This window comes from Archocentrus centrarchus, chromosome 6, assembly GCF_007364275.1.
Source record: "Archocentrus centrarchus isolate MPI-CPG fArcCen1 chromosome 6, fArcCen1, whole genome shotgun sequence".
In the NCBI taxonomy this organism is placed as follows: domain Eukaryota; kingdom Metazoa; phylum Chordata; class Actinopteri; order Cichliformes; family Cichlidae; genus Archocentrus; species Archocentrus centrarchus.
In genome coordinates, this window is record NC_044351.1 from 27,428,981 (window position 1) to 27,452,454 (window position 23,474).

Genomic DNA, 23,474 nt, shown 5'->3' on the forward strand with positions numbered 1-23,474 from the left:
GAAGAGGGAAGGAAAGAGTTGCAGACAAGGGGACATTGATGGCTCATAGCCAGCCTCTTATATAGCTGACCAAAGAGGCGTGCTAGACTTTGCTGCTTACAGAGTTTACAGGGTTTGTTTGGAGGGTAGGTTAGGACTGGCTGGAATAAAATGTAATGCAGCCAAAAGGCAGCTAGTCAGTCATATTTACCCAACTTCCCCTCTCATCCTGCTGTGTGCCCCTTTGGCTGCGCAGCACTGTTTGTTTGGACATAGTGTTCCCTCATAAAGGGACAGGGATGAGTTTTTTTTTTTTGTTTTTTTTTCTTCTTCCCCCTGTTGTTTGCAGAGCACTGGACTTAACAGACTTTGCTCTTTAAAAAAGTAAACTTACCCATTTGTTTCCCTACAGACAGACCTAGCACAGCTACCATGCTTTGCAGCGCTTTAGTTTTAAAATCTGACTGACTTACTGGCATGCACATAGCTGGTTATTGTGCTTGAGAGAACGGCTAAGATGATATAGCCTCTTTGGCAGTTGGAGCAGAAAGGATCTGGTTCTCCTCTCTTGTGGTTGGAGGGTTAGCCAGCCTAAGCGTGCCTTAACTGCTGTATAAAGTCTAAATATAGCTTTCTAGTTTTAAAGGACCATTTTGATGGTGAGGGCAAAATTGTAGCTTTAACACATCCACCACAGCTGGATTCGATTAGGCCCCAGTGGGGTTCGGAACTTTGTTTACACTTCACTGCTACTTTTAGCATGAACAACAGCCCGCCGTTTATGTGTGTGTGTAATGTAAATGTAAAGCTCCACATGTGTTAAATGCTGTTGGTGAAATGCACACAGAAGCCTGGTAAAGGCAGGGCTTATGCCAGAAGTATTTAACTTCTTTTCTCCCCTAGTCATGATGAAAGTAGGGGTGGGACTTGAGCCTGATGCCTCTTGGGCTCATTAAGCCAAAATGGGCTCTCAGGTCTATTTTTAGCACTTCCCTTCCTTTGAGTTCTTCATCAGCCAATCAGATGTCTTGGGAGTGACGTTATATGCCTTGATTGATGTGTGTTTTCGGAGGCACACCCATCGGAACGGGTCCTCGTTGACCTCGGCTCGAGCCAGCCCTCTGTCCCCTGGGCTCCGGTGTTTAAGCTTTCAACGGTAGCATTGTGTGAAATAGAAAATGCCTGCCAGCACTGCAACAATCACTGTCAACTCTAATGTTGATCATCTCCTTTAAAACAAAGCAATGTGAAAAGTCTGTTGTTGTGACGTAAGTAAAATAAAATGGACTTGGCTTTAATTTCTTGGCCTTTGTCTTATATTTTTGTACAGTGAGTAGCAGTGATTTTTATACATAAGCAAAACCAGAGAGAGAGGAAAGATCTTATTCTGTATTTAAAGCTTCCAGCTTTGAAATATGGAAGCACCTAATGGCCAGCACGGAGCAGAATCTGGTGGTATAGAAGTTTATGGGAAAATGAACCTGCTGTTTACTTGATATATTACCTTGCAAAATATTTCCCAGATAACTTTGTCTTAATTGTTTGTTACAGATGTCCCTCAATAGATGATAAAGCAGCAAGTGCTTTATTGACTACCACAGTGTCCTCGGGTTCTCAGTCTGATCCACCCATGCATAAGTCATTTATATCTCCAAAAAAAGAAGTTGGTGAAGAATGGATGACAAACTCGGAGCTTAAAGTGATATCAAACACTGCCTTTTGGAGCAATAGTCCAAAAGCCAGTGTTTGATATTACAGTTTCTACAGTCTCTAACCAAAATTTATTTAGGTTAGCTTTTGATACATGTAGCCATTTTGCAACATTGTAATATTATACTTTAGTTTGTGGAATGGAAGGATAATATAGTTGAAAATGAACTTAAAAGGCATTACTTGGAGCATATCGTCTGATCGCATGCATGTAACTCACTGTATGCTAATATATTTTTAAATTGAAAGCAGCAACTTGTCAACAATATATTAAAGATAGCAAGAGGAAAGGGTCGTGTCTACAGTCACGCCACTATGTTTTATGTCTGCCTAACCAAGGGAGCCGGAAATAGTTACTGTTCTTGCTTAGTGTGACTGTCCTGATTAGTTTTGATTAAATAGCTGAAATAAAGTAGCCGAGCTTTGTCGGTTGTTGTAGTCGTCGTAGTCTTTCAGTCTCGTTGATGGTTATCTAAGGATCCCTTCACTGAGATCTCTGTGGTGTAACATGGAAACACATTCTCATGCACACACGCACTCTGTGCACCCACAAATTCACAGAATCGATTTTCCAGGGTCTCCTCCAACACAACACTCCCGAGGCAACTACTGCAGTTGGAGTTGAATTCAGGGTCAGGGTTTCATTCAGTTTTTAAATGTCAAAGATGTGGTTGTCAGTTCTCTATACACAATTACTCCATGATACAAAGAAAAAAAAAAAAGTCATTTTTGGCTTGGTTTTGTGGTTTAGCGTTTCTCTACCCGCGAGATGTATTGCTGATGTGTTACTGGAAAGTGGGTGCATTCAGACTGAAAGGCTCCAGCACATGACAAAGCTGGTGTATGTTTGCTTGCAGTGGGTCACTTGGTTAGTTTTATAATGTGCGGTGTGGAACAATAGCTGCGAGTGTATCAGCATGCTGTGAGTCGTACTAGCAGAGCAGACCATACTGGCTGCCATGTGTCTCTCATTAGGCTGTCTTTGGCAGGCCGGACTGCTGTCACAGAGCTGAGCTCAACAAGAACACCATTCTCCACCAACAAGCCCGGCGCTCCTTCCCCTCAGACCAGCGGGTTCCCTTATTATCCAGCTGCTGATCACTCAGATTGGTCTGAAATGCTCAAATTTTTCAGGAAAGTTTGTTGAAATAAATGGTGCCTAGAAATGTTATGAAACCCATTACCTATTCCGTGCCTGGAGACACCATATGGCATTATTCCCGTGACTTTGTGCTGCACAGTAGACCAGATTTGTCATTCTGACTTGGGGAAAAATGCTTAGATATCAAGTCAAACAGTAAGATCACCCCCTAAATTTTAGATGTAGGGTTTGGTCTGCTAAAGATAGTTTTGCAGGAAAGAGGTCTAGGAAAATATGGATATTGATTCTGTATAATCACTTTTTTTTTTTTTTTTTTCTGTTGTCCTTCTAACCCAACTAGTGTTTGTCATAAACTACTCCACCCAAATAAATGAAGCATACAGTTTAAAGCCAACCAGTATGGTTCAGCAAATCTTAATCCTCGTAATTCTGTATTAGACACTCCCTGATTGTCTCTAAAAAAGCAAATGGCTGCAGTCAGACCGTGTCCTTGTTAAACTTGGTGAATTTGTAAATGGATCTTTATCTTGCCTTAAAACACTACTTTATTTTTCTCCCTTAGAACTGAGATTTTCCCAAAGGGATGTATAAGTGTGTTAGGTTGTAAATACTAGAGTTTAATCCCGGGATCCGGGATTCCCGGGAAATGCGATCAGAACCATTTCCCGTTTCCCGGGAAACGTTAGACGGGAAACCGGGAAAAAAGTCGCGCGCGTCGATTTGACTTTCAGAAAGAAAAGAAAGCTTCAGAAAGTTAAATTTAAGGAAATATTGAGAGAAGGGTTCGTTTAATGCGAAAAGCATTTCTCTTCATTTCAGGCACGTTCAGCCTCCGTTTAAGGCTTCAGCCTTCATCTCAAGCGTTTTAATAGAGGTATTACACAGTTGTACTTTTTTCCTCTTTAATTTGTTGAAATCGTAGGCAATGTGTTTACCCTAAGGTATTTTGTATTATATAATTCTATATTATTATATATTGTTATATTGCATTATATAGCCTATAAAATATGCCTGCCCTGAACAATAAAGAAATATCTGTTTAACTTCGAGTGTTTCTTTTCCTCGTTTGCAGCCGCTTACTAACAATCATGAATTAGGATACGGGCCTAATGTGTGAAGAAATTATCATGAAATAGATTGCTTTAACATATTTCGCTTTTAAAATGGAGTTGAGTAAAATGTATATTTTTTAGGCTATAAGGATTGGCCAGTTTTTCAATAGACGATTCACAGCGAACCTACTTTAACCCTCAGACACGGTGTTATAAATTTGCTGTTGCCAGAATGGCAATGACCAAGTCGTGGAGCATTACTCAAGGCCCTGTGTTATGTCATATTATAGTGTAGTACGGTAGTTAACTTTTCAATGACTATTACAGCGTTCCACTGGTGGAGATATAGCACAACAGATGTCGCCACGACAGCGTGGCTGAGCCTTTATCAATGCTGTGGAGATGAACCGTATTGTTTTGCACCAGCAATTGTAAAATATCTTGGTATAATTCCATGTACAATGGAGGAATATTTGAATTATATTTGTTAAGGGAGTGTTGAGGAACGATACAACACCGCATAGCTCGAGCACTCCAATGTCCAGATGTAGGTTTTATTGCATTAATCAAGCCGACGTTGCCCCCTACTGGGCATAACAGGACATAGCTGGAAAGCTACCTCTACAATATCAGAATAGGTTAAGGCTGACACAGGCTACAGAAGGCCTAATTAAAATAAAAAAATAAATAAACTTTTTCCCGGGATTCCCGGGAAATGGCTCGTCATTTCCCGGGATTTGATTCATGTCATTTTCGGGAAAAATATTAAACCCTAGTAAATACTAGCTTGATCTTGTAATGCGTGAAGGAAAATGAGGTGTGTTTAATAACTGTCAGATTGTTTATTGACCTCAGTTGAAGGAGGAGAAAAAAAAAAAGCATCAACAGCAAGGCGTTGCCAGCTTTGTCTTCCCTCCAGACTGGTTCTTTAGTGACAAAACCATGACTCAAGTCTGTCTCACTGAAGTTGCTGTAATCTACTGGGAATAATCAGTGCATTAGAAGCAGAGTAGAGGTTTATAGCACAGCATCACCTACGTCCAATATCCCAGGATGAGAGGAAATAATCTGAACAGGTCAAAACTCCAGCAACACTTGATATGTAGATTATTGTGTTTATTGGTAGACCAGTTTATGGCCCTGATGACTCAGATGAAGGTCACGAAGTTGTTCTGTGTACTGAGAATTTTGTTGGAGTTTTGACCTGCAATAAGGAATTAATTTAACAGACAGGCACCCACTGCACAACTAGGAAAAGGCGTATTTTGTTTCCCTGTTTGTCTTTCATTGGTTTTTGAGGCTGGCCTCTGCACATGCCCAGTAGATTTTCTTGTCACCCAGCATCTTAATGTGGAAAGAAATTTTTGCCAAAATAATTTGCAATTCCTGATGTGATGCAGAGTTACAGCTTGTTTTTGCATCTAAAAATTAATGTAGGCAGTCACAGGTGAGCACAGGTCAGGTGTCATTAGACACTGGGGAAGTTAATCCAAAAAAAAGAAAAAAATGTCTCCTCAAAGTTCAGACTTTTGAGAACAGATACCTGCCTTTTGATTTGCTCATTTTAAGCCTCTGCCAGTCTTCACTTTACTTTCACCTGCCCTCTAGTCACTGCAGAGGGCAGACCTCACACACGAGGCCAGTTGCATAACCGTGCGTGCGTGCGTGCGTGTGTGTTTTCAGAAGCAGCCCAGTTCTGCTGGCTCAGGAGGAGTACAAAGAGATGGCCTTGCACTAACCTCACCTCCGCATTGAGATTGTCTCGGTCAGCAGCACACATGCTTAAATCAAAAAGCACTGGACCGCTTTGCAGGGGTTTTTTTTTTTGTTACAGAAACAACCTTATCCAACTTTAGTGTTGAAACAATAACAAGGTTACAAGTCAGAGCTGTTTAGACAAATATCACCTGAAAATGTTTGTGTGTGGCAGCAGGTCCCCTGTAGGCATGGAAAAATTTGTTACAGCTGCATGGTGGCCCAATTGGCAAGTGGATAATGGCTTCATTGTGTTGGCTCAGTTTCTAGGTTGGTCAGGTGGCAGGAAAGGGGTGAGACAAAATTCACTACCGAAACGTGTCTGGAAGCTTTGTACGGGCTGTAAAGGTGGCGGGTAGTTGTTGAAGCAGCCAATGTCTTCTCTGTTTAGCCTCTGGCAACAGCAGGCCCATTTGAGGAGAGAGAGGAAGTGCCTTGGCGTCTCACTTCCTGTTTATCAAGTTTGTCCAAGGCAGTGGTGAAAAGGGAGGGCTGGGGTCTGGTTTTGTCTAATTGAACAGAGAAGATGGTGATCAGTAGGTAAGACATCTTTTTTGTGTGTTCAGTTAAAAAAAAAAAATGCAGTCACTTGCCTGCATAGCTGCATAATTGCCTCTGTGCTGCAGTGCCTCTGGAAGCCGTGCCCCCTTATTTGTTTCAGTTAACTACCATCTGACATGTCACAGTTACCAAAGAAGAGGGAAAACGAGAAAAAAGTAGCCTCCATAAATGCAGCTTCGTTAAGATGGTTTATTTCACACCTTGAAATCACATAGTCACGTTCAGATGTAGGAGTTGCACACAAACATTGATTATGAGACAATAAGAGGGTGGAAACTGTGGCTCCAGAGAAAGCAGGGATGCTGCAGAGTGCTGACTCCAGTGTGTTCCGAGACAGCATTTAGAGGTTGTGTGCCAAAAAAGAACTCACCTCCCTTTTAGTAGCACTAAAGCTCTTCTGCTTGTTATAAGTCTTGGTTGCATTGTGGGTTTTCTTTTTTGTAACCTCCCCCCCCCCCCAAAAAAAAAAAAAAAAAACTGTTGTGGAAGTCTTTTGTGTTGCAGACAGATGTGCTTATTGCAGCGGCAACCCTCCCATCCCCCACTAGGAGAGATGATGTCACTGCATAAGTGCATCTGCCCAGGTGGGAGCCAGATCCTCCCCTGCTTACAGCCAATCAGAGGCTTGTTTACACCTGAATCCCTTGGTGTGGAGATGAATAGAGACACTTTCTTTGTAGTGTTGTCACCTGCTGAACTCATCTGCTCAATGAAAACATGAGATTAGTCTAAGATGAGTCTCACCACAGCTCATCCTTTAATGTATAGTCTGTGGAGGAAAATCTTAACATTAGTCATCTGTCTTTGCTGTTCCGTGACATCTATTGATTTGACCTTTCCTGTGTATCCTTTCTGTCCATCTCTTTTTATTTCCCTCTTCTTATACTGGTGGCAGCTGCCTCTGCTCACTTCCTTCTTTTTTCATTGATGTGCCATCTGTGGACGTCAGGGGTGCTTTTTGTTCGGAGCCATGTGTTGGTGAGGATGCTGAATAGAAAAGGGGGGCATCAATCTGTATTTACACTTAGTAGTTGGTTTCCCTGTGTCAGTGTTTGTCTGCTGAGTGACACATGCACACAGTCTTACCGAGCCACTCAGACACAAGACAGGAAAAGGGCAGAGCTTTGCTGTGGCTTAATTGTCATCTCTGCAATGTTCTCAGGTAGCAAAACATGAGTGGCTTTGTCCAGGAATTTCCATAACATTTACTGCCTTTCTTTGTCTTCAGGCTTCCCCCTCCTCTGATTGCCCAATCCTCTCCTCTCCAGTCTGGTCCTCTGTTGTGATCGCCACACAGAAGCATGTGACTTTGCTGCTGTATTATACCCAACGCTGCCACCTCGCTGCCATTACACTCAGATAACACTGTTTTTTTTCCCTTCTGATAATGACGAACGGGTATTTACAGAGATGGCTACGTGATATTCTGTCATTGCTAATTACTGTAACCAAGGTTTTTGGGTTGAACACACAGTCCATGTGTTTTTGGGCTGCTGCAGTTTGGTGTCAGCGCTGTTGTTGTTGTTATGATTGGATGTCCATGAGAGGCGTTGCTGGTGGTTAAAACTTCCCTGCCTTCTTTCCTTCCTTCCTTCCTTCCTTCCTTTCAAGTATCTTCCTTGGAGAGATCCGACTTCCTTTCTGAGCAGGAGCTGTTGCACAAACCCACGCTCACATTAACTCTGTAGACCTCTTGGCTGATTTAGAGGTTAAAATGCACACACCAGAGGTTCTAACTCGCTCATGTTTTCCAGAAGCTTGGTCTTTGTAAATTTGTTGGCCTCCTTTTGGTTACACGATTCTTTTCATCTCCTTGCGAGCTCCTGGGTGTGACCGCTTCCGAAAGCTTCATCACTCCCAATATTAATCGGACACACACAATGGACCAGAGTTTCCTCTGCTATCAGATGGCAGGGAGATCTCGTCTAGTCATCAGGGAGGTGGATGTTGTTTTCTTTCTTTCTTTCTTTCTTTCTTTCTTTTTTTTTTTTTTCCCGCCCCCTTGGCTTGCTCTTCTCTCTCTTTTGGTTAAATTAATAAACTTCCTCTGTACTTAAAAGTTTGTTTATCCTCTGTTTTAGATGTTATACTCATATCCCTGAGTTATTAGGGATATGAATTATGATCCTTGGTTTCCCCATTTGACCCTGCAACTGTTTTGATAATCAAAGCAGCAGATGTGAGTTGGCTGATTTAAAGCCAGTCAGGGTCTCGGGGGCTGTTGTACAGCAGCTGATGTCTAGTAGTTACAAAACACACTCTTGCTGATGGATGCTGAATGATCTTGCGCTCACATCTGTGGACACGAGTGTTTTGAAGAGCATTTCTCAAATGCCCATGTCACTCGCTGAGCCAAATTTTGAAAAGAAATGTGCCAAGGAGAACACAGGATTTACTTTCTGAAAGGGAACCCATTGTGCAAATCACAGATGTGTGTGATTTGTTTGCTATTTATTAGTAGCCCCAGTTTACAGAGTTTAGAGTAGGTCAGCTCTTTGGGTTAAAGAACAGAAGGGCACTGGCCCGGCTGAAAAAAACAAACAAATCAAACACCAACGTGCCAGACAGTCTGATGGAGGAAATTGAGCACTTTCCTCTGGGAAAGACACCCCCACCCCCCCCAAAAACCCTCTCCTTTCATCTCTCATGTCTGTCTGTTGTCTCACAGGCAAAGTAGATGCAGTAAAATAGTAGATGCAGCAAACTAATGCGATATTAAGGTATCAGATTTTTAATGACAATGTTGAGCTCATCAGCTGGTTTTTAAGCCATTGTTATTTGTGCTGCCTGTAATTCTGGTTTGTCTGAGTGGCGCTGAGCCATACCTGTCTTTATGTAACTCAGATTTTGAGCATTTCACACATACTTGTCACATTTAATTTTTACACACTTCATCAGACAGAAACATAATCCGCATGTTAAACATGTCAATTCAGTCATTCAAGCAATCGTGCTGCTCTACATCAGTCACGCATTCCTCGTCGTGATCTAGTTTTCACTCTGAATCCCAATTACTTGTGCTTAAATGTCCATGTTAAGAGAACATTCTGTGCTTTTAGTTGGTATACGCTGGTGTGAGTCTCTATAGGATACTTGCGTCCACATTCTATTCAATAGGAAATGTGACTAAATGCCCTTACTTAGGAGTTAATGAGCTGGATCAGAACAGGCGTGCACTGCCCTGCAGCAGAATGCAGAAAGCCACCCAAACTGTGTAGAAACCACACACCCCCTTCTTAATTTGTGTCTTATTATTATTTTTTTTTTTTTTTTTTTTTTTTAGCTCTGCCGTTTTGAAGAAAAAGTCAAGCTATTGTCATAGCCTTGGTGTCAGCAGTGTTAGTGTCTGTTCCACAAAAACGTTAACATTAATTTTGCCATAACTCGAACGATGTGACTGAGGATGTTCAAATTCACACCACAGATGCGTCTACTAAAAATCTCAGACACGTTCAAATTGCGGCAACATGACCTCAAACTAAAGGTCAGAGGTCAAGTTTTCTGAAAATCTTGTAAATGCAATAACTTAATTATTTCATCTAGGATTTTTTTCAATCTTTTTTTTTTTTTTGCATTGCTAATTTTAATTAAAAAAAACAGCTAAGTGTGGAATCCTGCCATCATTTGCAAAATTAATTTTATACATGTGGAGTTTTACAGCTCTATCACTGATTTACATTGTACAGTACTGAACCTTCAGTAATCTTTTTTTCTGTAAATTCACTATCCATTTTTGCCTATTTAATGACAGTTTATCACACCTTTTGTTCATATGGTTGTTTTTTAACACTTATGACAATCTAAGTGCACTACACATATAAATCCACAGTTGCCAAACTGTTTACTTCATTCTATCTTTATTTTTTGCTGTAGAAACAAAACTTATCAAGTAGTTCATTAACCCTGGCTGTTTCTCAATGCTCAAGTACACCAGTTCATACTTGGAAATTTCACACAGGAGTCCGGACTTCCCGAGGATGGGAGGACGCAGCGCGATCATTCTACAATTGGAACCACCAGCATGTTTGATAACGTCACAGCTTGAACTCAGCTCCTGTTTTGTTTTGTTTTTGTTTTAAAACCACCTTTCCTGTGATTTAATATTTACAATGGAACAATACGCGTAATTACTAGAGTTCTTCAAAAGAATTCATTATTTTAAAGTGTTTTAAGCAGTTATAAAAAAAAGACCATCAATGTGAAATAATTTGGAAAGATTGCAGTAAAGACTGGATTGATTAGATTCATTGCAGTGACATTGGGTGATAAAGAACTGTATGCCACTATACTAAATAAGACCTGTAACATACATGTGTTGTATAAACTAAATCTAAAGGTGCTGACCGCTATTCAATTAATCTTGTTATTTATCCCCATTTTTTAAACTTTGAAATTCCACTAAATCTTTAACGTTAGCCACAAAAACATTGGTCATAACTTTTACAAAACAGCTGAGCGTTGGCACCCACTTAGCGATGCTGTTGTTGCTTTTAAGAGTCACCAACGGTTTCTCCAGTGCTTTGTGATCTTGATTTTCATTTCATTTTCCCCAAGCCTGTTTATAGGCATAGCTGTCCTGTGTGTGTTTTTGCAGTACTGTTTGTTAAATCTGATCTTTTTTTTTTCCTGATGGAGTTTAAGGTCCATTCTAGCAGTTCCATCTCATTTTGTTTTTTTTTTTTTTTGTTTGTTTGTTTCTTTGTTTGTTTTCTTGGAACCCTGAAAAAAGAGATCTCTGTTCACTCTGAAGCCCCTGGGTCTACCCCATCATACTCCACCCTTCACACATACATCCTGTGCAAACATGGGCGCTACCTCCATCTTAATTCCTGCCACCTCCTCTTTCCATGATGCTCTTTCTTCATCCTTCCCCTCTTATTTTACAAACTTCCCACGACCATTTTTTTTTTTAAACCTCATCTATCCTGGATTTACTGAAAAGTTGTTACTCCTTGTGTCCTATTCTCACTTTAAGATGAACATAAATGAAAATACTTAACCAACACCAGTAATAGTGGAAACCTAACTCGTTAAATTTTACAGTCTTCAAAGGATTCTGGCGTGGAGTCAGCACAGTTATGCTTCAGTCTCAGGTGAAAAAGCACACAGAAACTTAACACGCACATCTAAGCATCCACACCCAGGAATGGAAAAGTGGAGTGGAAAACTTAGTCTAGCTGTGAAGTTGTGTAAGTTTCAGACAATGTCTGCACTGAGAGGTCTTTTCCACTACTCTCAGCTTCTTCTTACATAGATGCAAAAGGGGGAAGAAAAAAAAAACTCAAATTTTTTTCTGCAGTGTGTATTTGTTGGTCTGCAGGTATGCAGGTGTTCTGTGCCAGTAGATGGCAATGTTGATCTCTCACCCAAGTCATACCTTTGTGGTCCTCTTCTTCCAGCCTGCTCTGTTGCTTCATTTGAACTGTAACCTACAGATGGTGTTTTGCTTTGGTTCAGAAATGTTCTGAATTTTATCTGCAGTTGGGAAATGATTAAGATAAGTTTGTGTGTATCCAGGAATTTGTTGTCTGACCCATCCCAGGAAAAGAGACGTTCTTTTCTTGTCTCTTTTAAGGGTTTAGGGAAGAGGTCTTGGAAGAGGTTAAGGAATGCTAATGCATTCCTAAACCTGCAGCAATACAATATTGTTACATATGCACATACCTTCACTTCCGCTATGTGGAAGCTTATATCTCAGATTACTAAGAAACTGAGTCACACTTTTACCTGCGGGCCTGAGGGGACCACCACATTCTGACCATACTATGGACACCAGTGAGGCAGCAATGTTTCACAGGGTATTCTGCAGGTCATCTGCCTATCCTGCACCGCACTCTGTTAAATATTTCATCATGCCTGACATTTCACTTAAATCCTTGGACACTCTTGTTTTTGTGTGCGCTCTTAGACTTGACAGACAGGTGTTTGGCTGGCCCAAATGGTGAAGTGCAGGATGGATAGACTCCTCCCATCCTAAGGAATGCAGTGAGGAGGAGTGCAGTGGGCAGCCAGGGCATGCTGTGACAACCTCCCACACGATCTATACTCTTTCACTTTTCTCATCTTGTCCACAGCTCAGTTTTAACTGTTATTCACTTTTTTCTCTTCTGTTTTTTCCCTTCCCTGATCTTTTGCTGCTCACACCTCTTACTCTTATCACTCTCGCTATCCTTAACTACTTTCTCATTCTCACTTCCTAGTCCTTCCTCTGATTTCATCCATTTCTCCTAGTCATGTTTCATTCTCACTCATTTGTCACTGATACGATCCACGTAATATCCATAAAGCTCTCTCTTCCTTCAGCCTTAAACAAGTGATAGCATGTCCTTCTGCCTTTTAAACAGTCTTCTCTGCAAGCTTTCATATTGAAATCACCTCGGGGCCAAAGATTTGCAGCAAAATCTCAAAATCCAGACTAAGCTGACTTGTAACAGGCTTAAAAATGCAACAGCAGTTTGGCAGACAGGTAATTTTCTTTGATGTCATTGCTGCTGTTAAATAGAGCATGAAGTTAAACTCTGTTTGCAAATGAAGTGCACACATGTACCTCCCAAACAAGAGAGTCCAACTTGAATCTTGAATCTAATGCTCTTTACCTCCTTTAGTTCACTCTTTACGCAACTCTCTTCTCTCCTTTGTTTAGCAAGGCTGTGTGTGCAGAGAGCAATGGCATGTCTTTGCTTGTAGCCCTTCCCCTACAGGAATGTAGACCAAAGAAGAGATGAAGCAAAGGAGAGAGTAGAGCACACAGTCAGAGAAAAATGACATAAAGGTGGAAGCGAGAAAGTGTTAGTTAGTCTTTCCACCTTTAAGGGGTTTGCTACATTAATGTGAATTTAAAATGCCATGTACTTTATATGAACAGTAAGCTGGGAATTGTGCTTGTTGCACACTTTATAAGCCCAAAATGGTCTATAGAGAGTAGGTGTAAGCACTTCATAGCGGAAGGAAAAAGTCACTGTAGTTGCTGATACTTGGCAAGTTTGAAGGTCCCTATTCTGGCTCAGGCTTTGTAAGTGCACAGACATACATAGATATTTAATACAGACCGTGCATGCCCATTTATCTGCAGAATTTAGCAGAAGAAAAATGGAGTGGGAAGTTTATAGATTACCCAAGTAGCCTTTTCTAGGTTCACTTCTTTCCTTATTTTCATTTATCAGGGGGCTATGGTAGTAGATGCTGTGATTTTGTTAAACTGATTTTCTTTTTTTTTTTTTTCTTCTCTTGGTTCTCTTCCTAATTCAGGAGTTTTGTACTACAGGGCAGGTCGCTGGGTTCATGGTCCAAAGTGTCTCCTGGCCCTGCTGACCTTTATCCATGCCTATAGAAAACCCCCAGGCTCTAAAGACCTTCAGTCTGCGCTGTTTTCACTTGCTAAGACCTACACCAAACACAGTGCACACTCCCACATGCCCAGAAGGCAACACCAACAGGTCATATAGAGAAACTTGGAACTACTGTTTCCGATTCATTTATTTTGGATTTTAACATGGTTGGGTGCCTTACCCGATCATTTTGATCCCAGCTGTGATTGGCTGGAGATTTGCTGCAGCAGGGCCATGACTAGGCTGTTGCCTGGCCCCGAGGCACATCTGCTACGGTCGTGACTCATGTAGTGCTGGCCTGGAATCAATGTTTTCTTTGTCTCAAATAGGTGGAATTTGTCCACTGACTTTCAGACTCAACCTGTTGGGCCAGCCAAAGAGACTGCCACTCGCCAACATGCTTTATTCAGAATCTTAGCCTCCACTAAATAACTCTTCAACATATTAAAACTTTCCGCAACTCAACGTGTTATAGAAGCACCATGATGTCAGTGCTGTGGTGATTTGGATTTCTTACATTTCTTCCACAGTTATTTTCCTTATCTGTTGTTCTGATCAGTTGTGACTACAACTATCATGCTTTAAAAAAAATCCTCATCAGATTAAGGCTTTTACTCATCCTTAAATCACATGGCCAGTGATGTCAGTGTTTCGACACACGTCACTGTTTAAACCCCCCCCCCCCCCCCCCCCCCCAAAAAAATATATATATTTTTTTTTACAGTTGAGAAAAAAGTTTCATAATTTTTCTCAAGAAGCATTCGTTACCGGCAAATGAGTGTGTATTCAGAAGAAGCGAGTTTTACCCTGTGTTTGTGTAACCTTTTGGTCATTACAGGATTTCCCCTTTTATATCTAGCCCTTTCTTAATATAGCCCCCCCCCCCCCCCCCCCCCCCCACTTTATCATTTCTTTTCATCAACATCTGGTTTGGTGAAAGCAGGTAGCCTTGTCTGTGTATTTGAAGGGGTGGTGACAGTGACGTTAGCAGCAAGGGAAGAGTAAACCTCTGTCTGCGATACAGTGGAATGTGGCAGTTAGTTTCCATTCACGTCAAACGTTGCATAAGAGAGGTCCAGCTCATGCATCATCAGTCTCCACCTGCTCACACAGCACTGGAGACTGCAGGTGTGACTATATGCTGCCTGTTCAGTGAAAGAAAAGTCCACTACAGGTTAAAATCCATCTCCTCTCTGATTTTAATGCCTGATTCATTAAAATGCTTTGTCCCCACAAGTGATTGTAGAGGCCAAGCGCCAGTGATCTTGAATGGCTGTTTTCTGTTTTCAGTGACCACATGGGTCCAGTAGTTAGTGGAATTAGTGGAAAGTTCCTCAAGCATGGGATTTCCATTATAGCAACACACTGTTTTCTCGTGATTACATCTGTTTTAACAGCAGTATCACACTGTGATAGGCCACATAAGTATTATGATAGTATTTATGATATACTATGCTTTGTCATTAAGAGTATATTCATGATAAAAAAAAAAGCTTTTATTTTTTTCATCTTTTAAATAACGTATAATAAAAAAAATTTTAATTTAGCAGAATGAAACTGCTAGCAGTTCTGAAGAACTTTACCAAAATGCCAGGAATTTGATCCAAATTTGCAGCACAGTTTTCAAGATTCAGAACATTTTGCCACTAAGACCTCTGGACTTTTGATAATTGAACACAAACCACCCCCACATCTGGTTATAGGACCTTGCATCCCCTCCCTACCTCAGTCTCTTGCCTGCTTACACAGTCACTGTTTGTTCCTACTTACGCACACTAAGCCAGACACATAGCATGCTCCTCCCTCCTGTCCCCCTGTTTGCACTGGGTTTTTATTTATTTTTTGGATTCTTTATGGCCCAGTCCAGACTGAAGCTATAGTTAGCATCTTGTCGAAAGAGTCGGTGCCCTGTTCTGGTCTCTCTCACTCTCCCCCCCTTCCCCCTACTCCCCATGGTTGACACCAGAGCCAGAGCCACTCACTGGGCTTCTGGATCACCCATCTCCACCCACCAAACACCAGCTCAGTATGTTACCCCTGATGTGGCATGCAGGATGTGGTGCCTGTCAGACTCTGTCTCTTGGATTCTTTTTTGTGGATCACATAGGGGTTAAACATAAACAAGCATTACATACACAAGCATAGACCTCACACACATCCTGACAATCTGTTTTATCTTTGTTTCAAGAATGCATCCCCCCAGCTGCACACGAGGCATGCATATAGCTCTACAGATTCCCGTTGATTTGTGCCTATGCATCTGTACTATAGTTGGTCACGCCAAGGTTTGTCTGAGGAGACGGAGGGAAAACGGACAATAATGGAGTGAGGTGGCGAAATGTGTGAAGAGAGAATAAGAGGGCTTGTCTGTAAGGAAGTAATTAGAGGGAAGACCAGCAAGGGAATGATAGCTTAGTAACACTAGTTGTAATCTTCTCATCAGTGGAACACTTTCCAGTTGTCTGTGTTCATTCACTCTAGCACATTTTGTACTTGAGTATTCGCTTCAGTCGCTTCAGCTCTTTGCTGACAATTTAATTAGAATTTATGTCATGCGTGTGCTTTAGATTATGACTATTTAAAAAACAAAAAAACATCTTGAATCATCTCAAACAAAACCTGGCCCTGAAGAAATGCAAAGAAACTGCTAGATGTTTTTACACATGTACCTTTGGCACTCAAACAGGCTTTGTTTGATTCCCTCACTGGTTCTTCAACTCTTATAGTCACGTCTGAACTCGCCTGACTGCTGCCAGCCTATCATAAATTGACTGAGGTGAAGATCAGAGTGAACAGGAGGAATGCTGCCCAGTATGCAGGGCACTAATTTTCACAAAAGCTTTTAATGGTTATTTTAACATTATAGGTCTAATCTTAACTATCCTTTCATGTCTTTCAAGGGCTTTTCATCTGCAATTCATATTGAGAAAACGCATAGGATAGTGTTATTTAGAATGCCTATATTGCTTTTAGTTATATTAGTGTCTACATCCGTTCTGAAAGTAATCCACTCATGGAGTATGACTGTAGTAAGTACTAAAAACGTCATTCTTGTGTAAACCTGTTATATTACAGCAGGCATATAAAATGTCGCGACATCTTACTGTATTGTAGTCATTTACTTGCTGACCACCTGTTGCTACATTGTAACTGCACTTCTGGGGAAAGGCTGAACACAGTCCACATGGGCAGACATTGACGTCACCGCGCACCGCCTACTTTGCCCCTTTTCTCCTCTCTGATTGGACGAGGGCGACAGAGAAGGGCAGCCCGTCTGTGAAGTGTGCTCACGAAGTTTTCTCTTCCTTACAGTGAGTCACAGCTACACATAGGTCAAACCTTGGTGTTTTCACAGACTGCAGCTAAACAGTCTAAAGGAGAGACTCTGACATCTTTCTTTATGTTTTAAGCTATGATCAGAGATTCTTGCTCCTTTTCTGGAGATAAGAAGGTCATGCACTCTCAGAGAAACCCTAAAACCGGACTAAGTTGCAAAATGGTGCTGCAGGCAGTCGGAAAAGTACTAAGGTAAAACTTACTTTAACTTTAAAGTGTTTTATCTGCTAATAACTTGCCTGTCTTGATCATTGCTAATAACGACTGTTCTATTACTTTAATGAAGCTGCGACTGACCGAGACAGTCGTTTGTTTTAATGTCGCGTATCTGCCTTTTACTCGCAAAAACCCTCGTGGACTGTAATTGAGAGGAATATTGTTTTTCTCCGACGTCGTATTTCACCGTCTTTTGATTACAGCACTGCTAACAGTTAAAGATGCCTTGTGGTCGTTTTTGTGTCTGAAACTGCACAGAAAAAAAGTCACTGGCCTGTGTTTAAATCTGTTACCCCCATAACTTGACCGGGAAGATAAACTAGGTCCCGCTTCACTACAGTAATTACACAAGTATTATACCAGTATAGCCTGAAAATGTCTCATTCCTCTTCCTGCATCTCTAAGCATAACTCAACAAGAGCAGGAGAAATATGACACTAATAAATTATTGAAGACCCCCTGCAACATTTGAACATAGTTAATTCTTTGAGTCACAGAAAATGATTGTAACCACCACCTCCCTTTTTAGTAAAAATTGATGATCAAATGGTCAGTGATCAAACCTACATTAAGTGAGTACATGCCCCCAAAAGGTAGTATAAAATATTATTTTAACTCTATCTGCTCGATATAAAGGAGCAGACTTAATACCCAACAAATGCCTGACCCAAATACCGTGGTAAAGAGTGTGTTTGTGGGTCATACACAGTGATACAGTTAGTTCAAGCAAAGGTGATTTTTGAATGTGTATCTACCCTGTTTGTGTCATGTGTCTGCAACATACAGTCATTATGAGTGTGTTCCTCCAGGGGACAGACAGTCACATGAGTTTCCTGTTGGCTTTCAAGGTTTAGGGCAGGTGTGTTGGGGTTTTTTTTGTTTGTTTGTTTGTTTTTTGTTTTTTTGAGCAGCAGCCCAAAGGGCACATGCCTCACAGCCTTTGTGTTTTGTGGGGAAGGATCGTGAGGGGATTCACCACCATTATAGGTTCTAACAGATTCTAGCCAGGATATTAAGGGCAGCAGCAGAAAGTGTTGTTGTACAATATATTGTGTCTTTTGCAAGACCTGCGGCATGTAGGAACAAGTTTTGCTGCTCCTGTTTTCCTGAGAACTCAATTCCTGAAATCAGCTGATCACCAAAGAACTACAGCCTTAATGTATTCACCTTGGAGGTGATAAAAAAGGGGGGGTTTCACAGGGGTTCCTTGCATACTCTGCTAGACTGAGAGCCCCTGAAGAAGTAGCCAGAGCTGTGCCGAGCAGGACTAGTAGATAGGGTGTGTTTGTGTGTATGTATGCTGTGTGTATTTACAGATGTTTAGGTCTGCACCCTGGCTACCATTCTTATTTATTCATTTACAGTGCTGCTTTCACCCCCAGTGAAGCTATGAAGTGGTGACAGTCTCTGTTTTGTTCTTATCTGCTTGCTCAAAAACTAAAATTGGCAAACATTAGAACTACACAGAAACTTATAACTCTGTTTTACTCTTTAGCATTAACAAGGCTGGACCCCAGGTTTAGTCAATCCTTAAGTCAGCCTCTCTTTTTTTCTTTTTTTAGCTCCATAATGGCTGCTGTGGTGTAGCTTTGGTGTGCTCACACTGCCCCCCCACCCCCCCTGTGGTTTTTCAGTGAAGGGAGCCATTGGGCCTATTTAATTTAAGTCCTGAAATAGATCGGCTGACTTGGAGGAAAGCAGCTTATTTAACAAAATAGCAGAGTTCATTCACTCAGTCCTGGTCTTATCGTGGAAGATCAGTGTTGTCCATGTCTTACTGTTTTTTTTTTTGTTTTTGTTTTTTTTCTTTTCATCTTGACCAGTGTGAACACTACAGTAAGTTGACAAAGGAGACAACATGATTGATAGTTAAACTGCCATGCATTTGTTTGAAGGTCTGGGTAGTTAAGGTTTTCTTTCCTGGCTGTACAGCCTCTGATTGATGCCTGTGCTGATTTGTACCTCTCACCCATGTCAGAGATTGTGAAAGTGTTTTTCAGTACAGTTTTAGGGACTCATTGAGTTGCGAAGAGTTTGTCTTGGCACCTTAGAGTGGCTCTTCTTGTTTTAACAGAACTTACGTTATGCATTTCTGTCTTGTTGTACCAGTGCTTTTTTTTTTTTTATTAGTCTAAACCAAACCTCTCCAAATATAAAGCAGCTGAGAGAAAATGGTATTTTTTTTTTTGTCAGTGTTGCTCATGCAGCTCACCCAACCAGATTGAATTAACTGCATCCATATGCTAGTTGTTGGATTCTCCTGCCATCCAAAAGCCATTTCAAGCAACAATTGTGTAATATCTTGCTTGGCGGGAGCCATAGGCTCGAGGGGAATGTCATTACATGGGTTTTGTTGAACAGGTTTCTGTGTTTGTGTAAACCTCACAGAAAGAATCAGTAAAAACACAGAATGGGGGTTTTTAAAGCATGAATGTCAATTTTGAAGTGTATTAAGGATTTGGTGATAAGACAGTTATAGGAAAAAGGAGGCGGCATGGTGTGTGAGTACTTCTGAAGCATTTGTGGGCATGTGCCTGAGGGAAGGGGGGCCAGCTATTTAGTAGCAAACTTGGTGTTTTAGAGAAAGTACTAGAGTTAATTCTTCAGGATACCTCTCTAATGTGGCCCCATGTGCTGCCAGGATTAATTGGAACCAGATTCTGGTAATGAGATGGGCTTTTGGCACACCTGCAACAGGCTTTCTTCTCTTTATTATACCAAACCTTTTTTTAGAACCAAGTATATCCTGGATTCATTTGGCTCTCTGTCAGATAACAATCAGCAGTTAACATTTGCAGTCATTTGTGAAGTCATGTATATGCATGTTTGACTGAACGGTCTTAGTGGATGCTCACATGTCTGCACAAACCGTCTTTCAGACCAGATAGAACTTGCTTCTTCTAGTTTTTCTCTGGGTCTCTGGTGGGCTCAGGCTCATGACGCAGCTGTTGTCACCAGCTGGGTCATCTGTGAAAAGGAAAAGGGGGCTACTGCCAGAGTGTGTGTGTGTGTGTGTGTGTGTGTGTGTGTGTGTGTGTGTGTGTGTGTGTGTGTGTGTGTGTGTGTGTGTGTGTGTGTGTGTGTGTGTGTGAGAGAGAGAGAGATTGTGTGTTTGCTGTGTACTTATTGTGTTGTGTTGTACAAGAGGAAAGGTAGTAAGAGAAGATGGCTTGGATGGTGGGGGAGGAGGCATTGCTGTGAAAGAGTGAGAGTGGATAACAGTTGAACAGCTGCCAGGTCACTCACGCCACAGTTCTGCAGTGCTGAACTTTGCCTAACCTGACTAACAGCCCTATTTCCTTATTGTTTTTATTGCAGATAAACACCAGCAGGTGATTCTTCCTGCTTGTCAGCCCTCCACTTGTATCTAAATCAGCTTTACATGCATGTCTTGCTTTTGAGTCCACATCATAGACTTGTTTCCACTGGTGCCAGGAAGGCTTTCCCTCTCCCCAAGTCCCAGACAAAAGTGCCTTTTCCCCTCCACACTCCGGCCTTCTGGGCTGCCCTGATCTGCCCCCGATCTGGCAAGGAGAAAGAGGCATCTGATGCCTTTTATGGCCAAAACTTGCCTTGAAGAACTTTACCAATCACAAAGTTGTGTGTTGTAGAGAGGGCAGACTGGATGTATGAAGGGAGGAGTGCTGGCAAAGGGGAAGTTTTCTTTAGCTTAAAATAAACTAATGGCTACAGACCATCACCTCCCCTTACCCTCAAATGTTCATAAGAATTGAAGGAGGCAATTGTATGGGAAAATTATGAAATTGCAAAAAGAAAGGCAGGAAATGCCTCAGTGAAACAGAATGTTTTCAAAAGGATCCTTTCACAGGACCTGATCGGTTGTTCTGAGAGGCTTAGCAAAACCTTTGAAAAGTTGTGAGAGCTGATGGTATCCAAGGATGAAGCTCTTCCGTCGGGAAAAGCTTTTTCACATGATGGAACATGTACCTCATAGCTCAAAACCACATAGACCACATAAATCTGTCTGTGCCCCCAGGGGGGGGGTATTTTTTTGTTTGTTTTGGCTAGAGGAAGGAAGCAGATGGCGATAAGAAAAAATAAAATGGAACAAGCACTTGAAGCACTTAAATGTGAAAAAAGGAAGGGTAATTAAAATGTGAGTCAGCGTGCAGGTCATAATGAGAGAAATGGAAAGCTGGTAGGCCAGGACAACAGTTAAGAGTAAGTCGAGAGTACGCAGTACATTTGGAGTACAAGCATAAATTAAGGTGTGAGGACAGAAAGATAGGGGGAAAAGGGCAGAAAGAGATGCCTTAAGACAGATGAGTGGAGGAACTGAAGAAAGTAGCCTGTCATTAATAATTAGCTAGCAGTGTGTAATCTGCAGTGTCCTTTCCTTTTTTTTTAATTTTAATGAGGCCAAAACAAGCTCAGGTGCTGCCTGATAGGAAGATCAGAACAGCCTGAAGAATCATTTCCCAACAAACAAGAACCTGCGCAATGTTGTGTGAGAGTGACTGTGGAAGTGCGAGTCCTTTTAATGTTTTCACAAGCATCCAAGAGATGGTTTACAGCTAAGCATTTGTCTTGACAGATAAATTAGAAGACAGTGAGCATGTAAGGAGGGGGGAGGAGGGGTGTCTTAAAAATTTACAAAGTGGAAAGCTGCAGGGCTCTGTATGCATCCACATGTTGACATGCCTTTCCTTGTTTGCTGAGGTGGAAAGATGGGTGATGCTTCCTGGAGAAGGGAATTAAACTGTGCAGGGCTTTTGAACACAGCTCTGGCCAAGAGGCCTCATGCTTTACAGTCCAGTCGTGTTTTGAAAGTGTTTATTAGTTCCCATGGATATCAGCTGGGCCTTTGTTGATCTTCCCTCTTCTCTCCATTTCTTTCTACTTTTCTTGCTCTTTTTTCCTTCTGTGCTCTCTGTTGTGAATGTAATACTTTTTTTTTTTTTTTTCTTTCTTCATGCAGAAAACCAAGAAGGTGGCTAACTTTTCTCCTGTAAACTCTAGTGTTCTGAGTGAAGGGATTCTAGCTGCGGCTGGAAAAGGGCATTTATGGTCCTTCGTCATTAGTGCTGTTAAAACAGCTCTCTGCAATCCTGGAGCCAGAGCTGCCTTTTTGCCAATGGTAGGGTGTGAATATGAAGGGTGGGGCAAGAGCCAAAACCCCATTGCTGGATCATTGTGTTTGGACAGCGGGTGTGGAGAGAAAAGGATGAGGAGAATTAGCAATAAGTGCAAGAAGGCCGGAAATGAAGGTCAACAGAAGCACAATAAATAAATCGAAGGAGCAGACTGAAACTTCCTTGTCCTTAAGCAAACCCAGCTGTCAGACAGCCATGTTAGAGTTAAATAAAGATGTAGGTATAATTGAGAAGAGGAATAGAGTCTTTAGGGTGTGGAAAAGGCTTGAACAGAATACTCAATTAAGATGGGTATTAGTCCTAACTTTCAAAGTCATGAAGAAGGAAGATGAGTTTTCGGGGGGGGGGGGGTGCAAGGGCTCAGCCCTGGGAGCCCTGGCACAGTGCAATATCACATCACAGTGCTAAATCTAGCAGTGGAAGTACAAGACGCTGTGGATGGCTGCCTTTATGGAAGCTATTCTCCTAACATTCTGTCACGGTCAGAGTTGGATGATGAGTACTTGTAACAAAGAGCTCTTTTGTTTGGTCTCTTTAGGCTGCTGTGAATCAAATGTTGGAAAAGTCACAATGTTTTTTTTTTTTTTTTGCGTGTGTGTAACTGATATTTTTGTAATCTGTTATGCATTGGATGCATGAATTTTACTGAAGGATTAATTCTGGGCTGTTTTGTTTCTGTCTGTCAGCTTATCATTTGACCTGCTCCTTTTGAAAGGCTAGTTGCAGAATTTTTTTTTTTTTTTGTAGCAGCTCTGTTTGGGGAAAATACTTGTGCTATTTGTTCTTTACTGCATCCAATTAAACTGTAATTTTACAAATTTGCATCATTCTTGGGTATTGTAAACTTCTCCAACTTCACTTGATCTTTTATTTGCCTCCTCACCAGCTTATCGGTTCATTAACCTGCCTTGTTTTTCTTCTGTGTTCCAGGAAGTCCAAAACGAAGCCAAATGGAAAGAAGCCACCAGCAGAAGAGAAGAAACAGTACCTGGAACCAGAGTTCACAAAAGTCCGTGTAGTGGACTTTGACCTTAAAGAACTGGTGGTACTGCCCAGAGAGATAGACCTCAACGAATGGCTAGCCAGCAACAGTGAGTATCTGTGACTGTGGTGATTATGACAAATATAAACAACAGAGTTGGAGAGTTGGAGCTTCTTAGCATAAAAAATATATTTGGCAAGGTCCAAATTCATTACTTAGGCTTGGTGTTTACTCCCACTTGAAAAGGGTTAGTTTTCCACATCTATATGCACTTGTCACTCACATGGATATAATAAGATGTTCCAGTGGGTTAAGAGAGCTGAGCCCTTAACATGATCC

The 23,474-nt window shown here is 41.5% G+C and overlaps 1 protein-coding gene across 4 annotated transcripts in view; it reads left to right on the plus strand.

The window, feature by feature from the left end:
* The window catches only part of mob2a (MOB kinase activator 2a), a 62,745-nt gene that overhangs the window by 32,741 nt on the left and 6,530 nt on the right, over positions 1-23,474 (plus strand). For 3 of the 4 annotated variants that reach the window (XM_030732208.1, XM_030732206.1, XM_030732207.1), the window contains exon 2: positions 23,084-23,244. In XM_030732208.1, the coding sequence (XP_030588068.1) occupies positions 23,084-23,244 (161 nt within the window). Of the gene's footprint in view, positions 1-16,785; positions 17,016-23,083; positions 23,245-23,474 lie in introns of those variants that run through there. The other variant, XM_030732205.1, reaches the window with a different exon arrangement.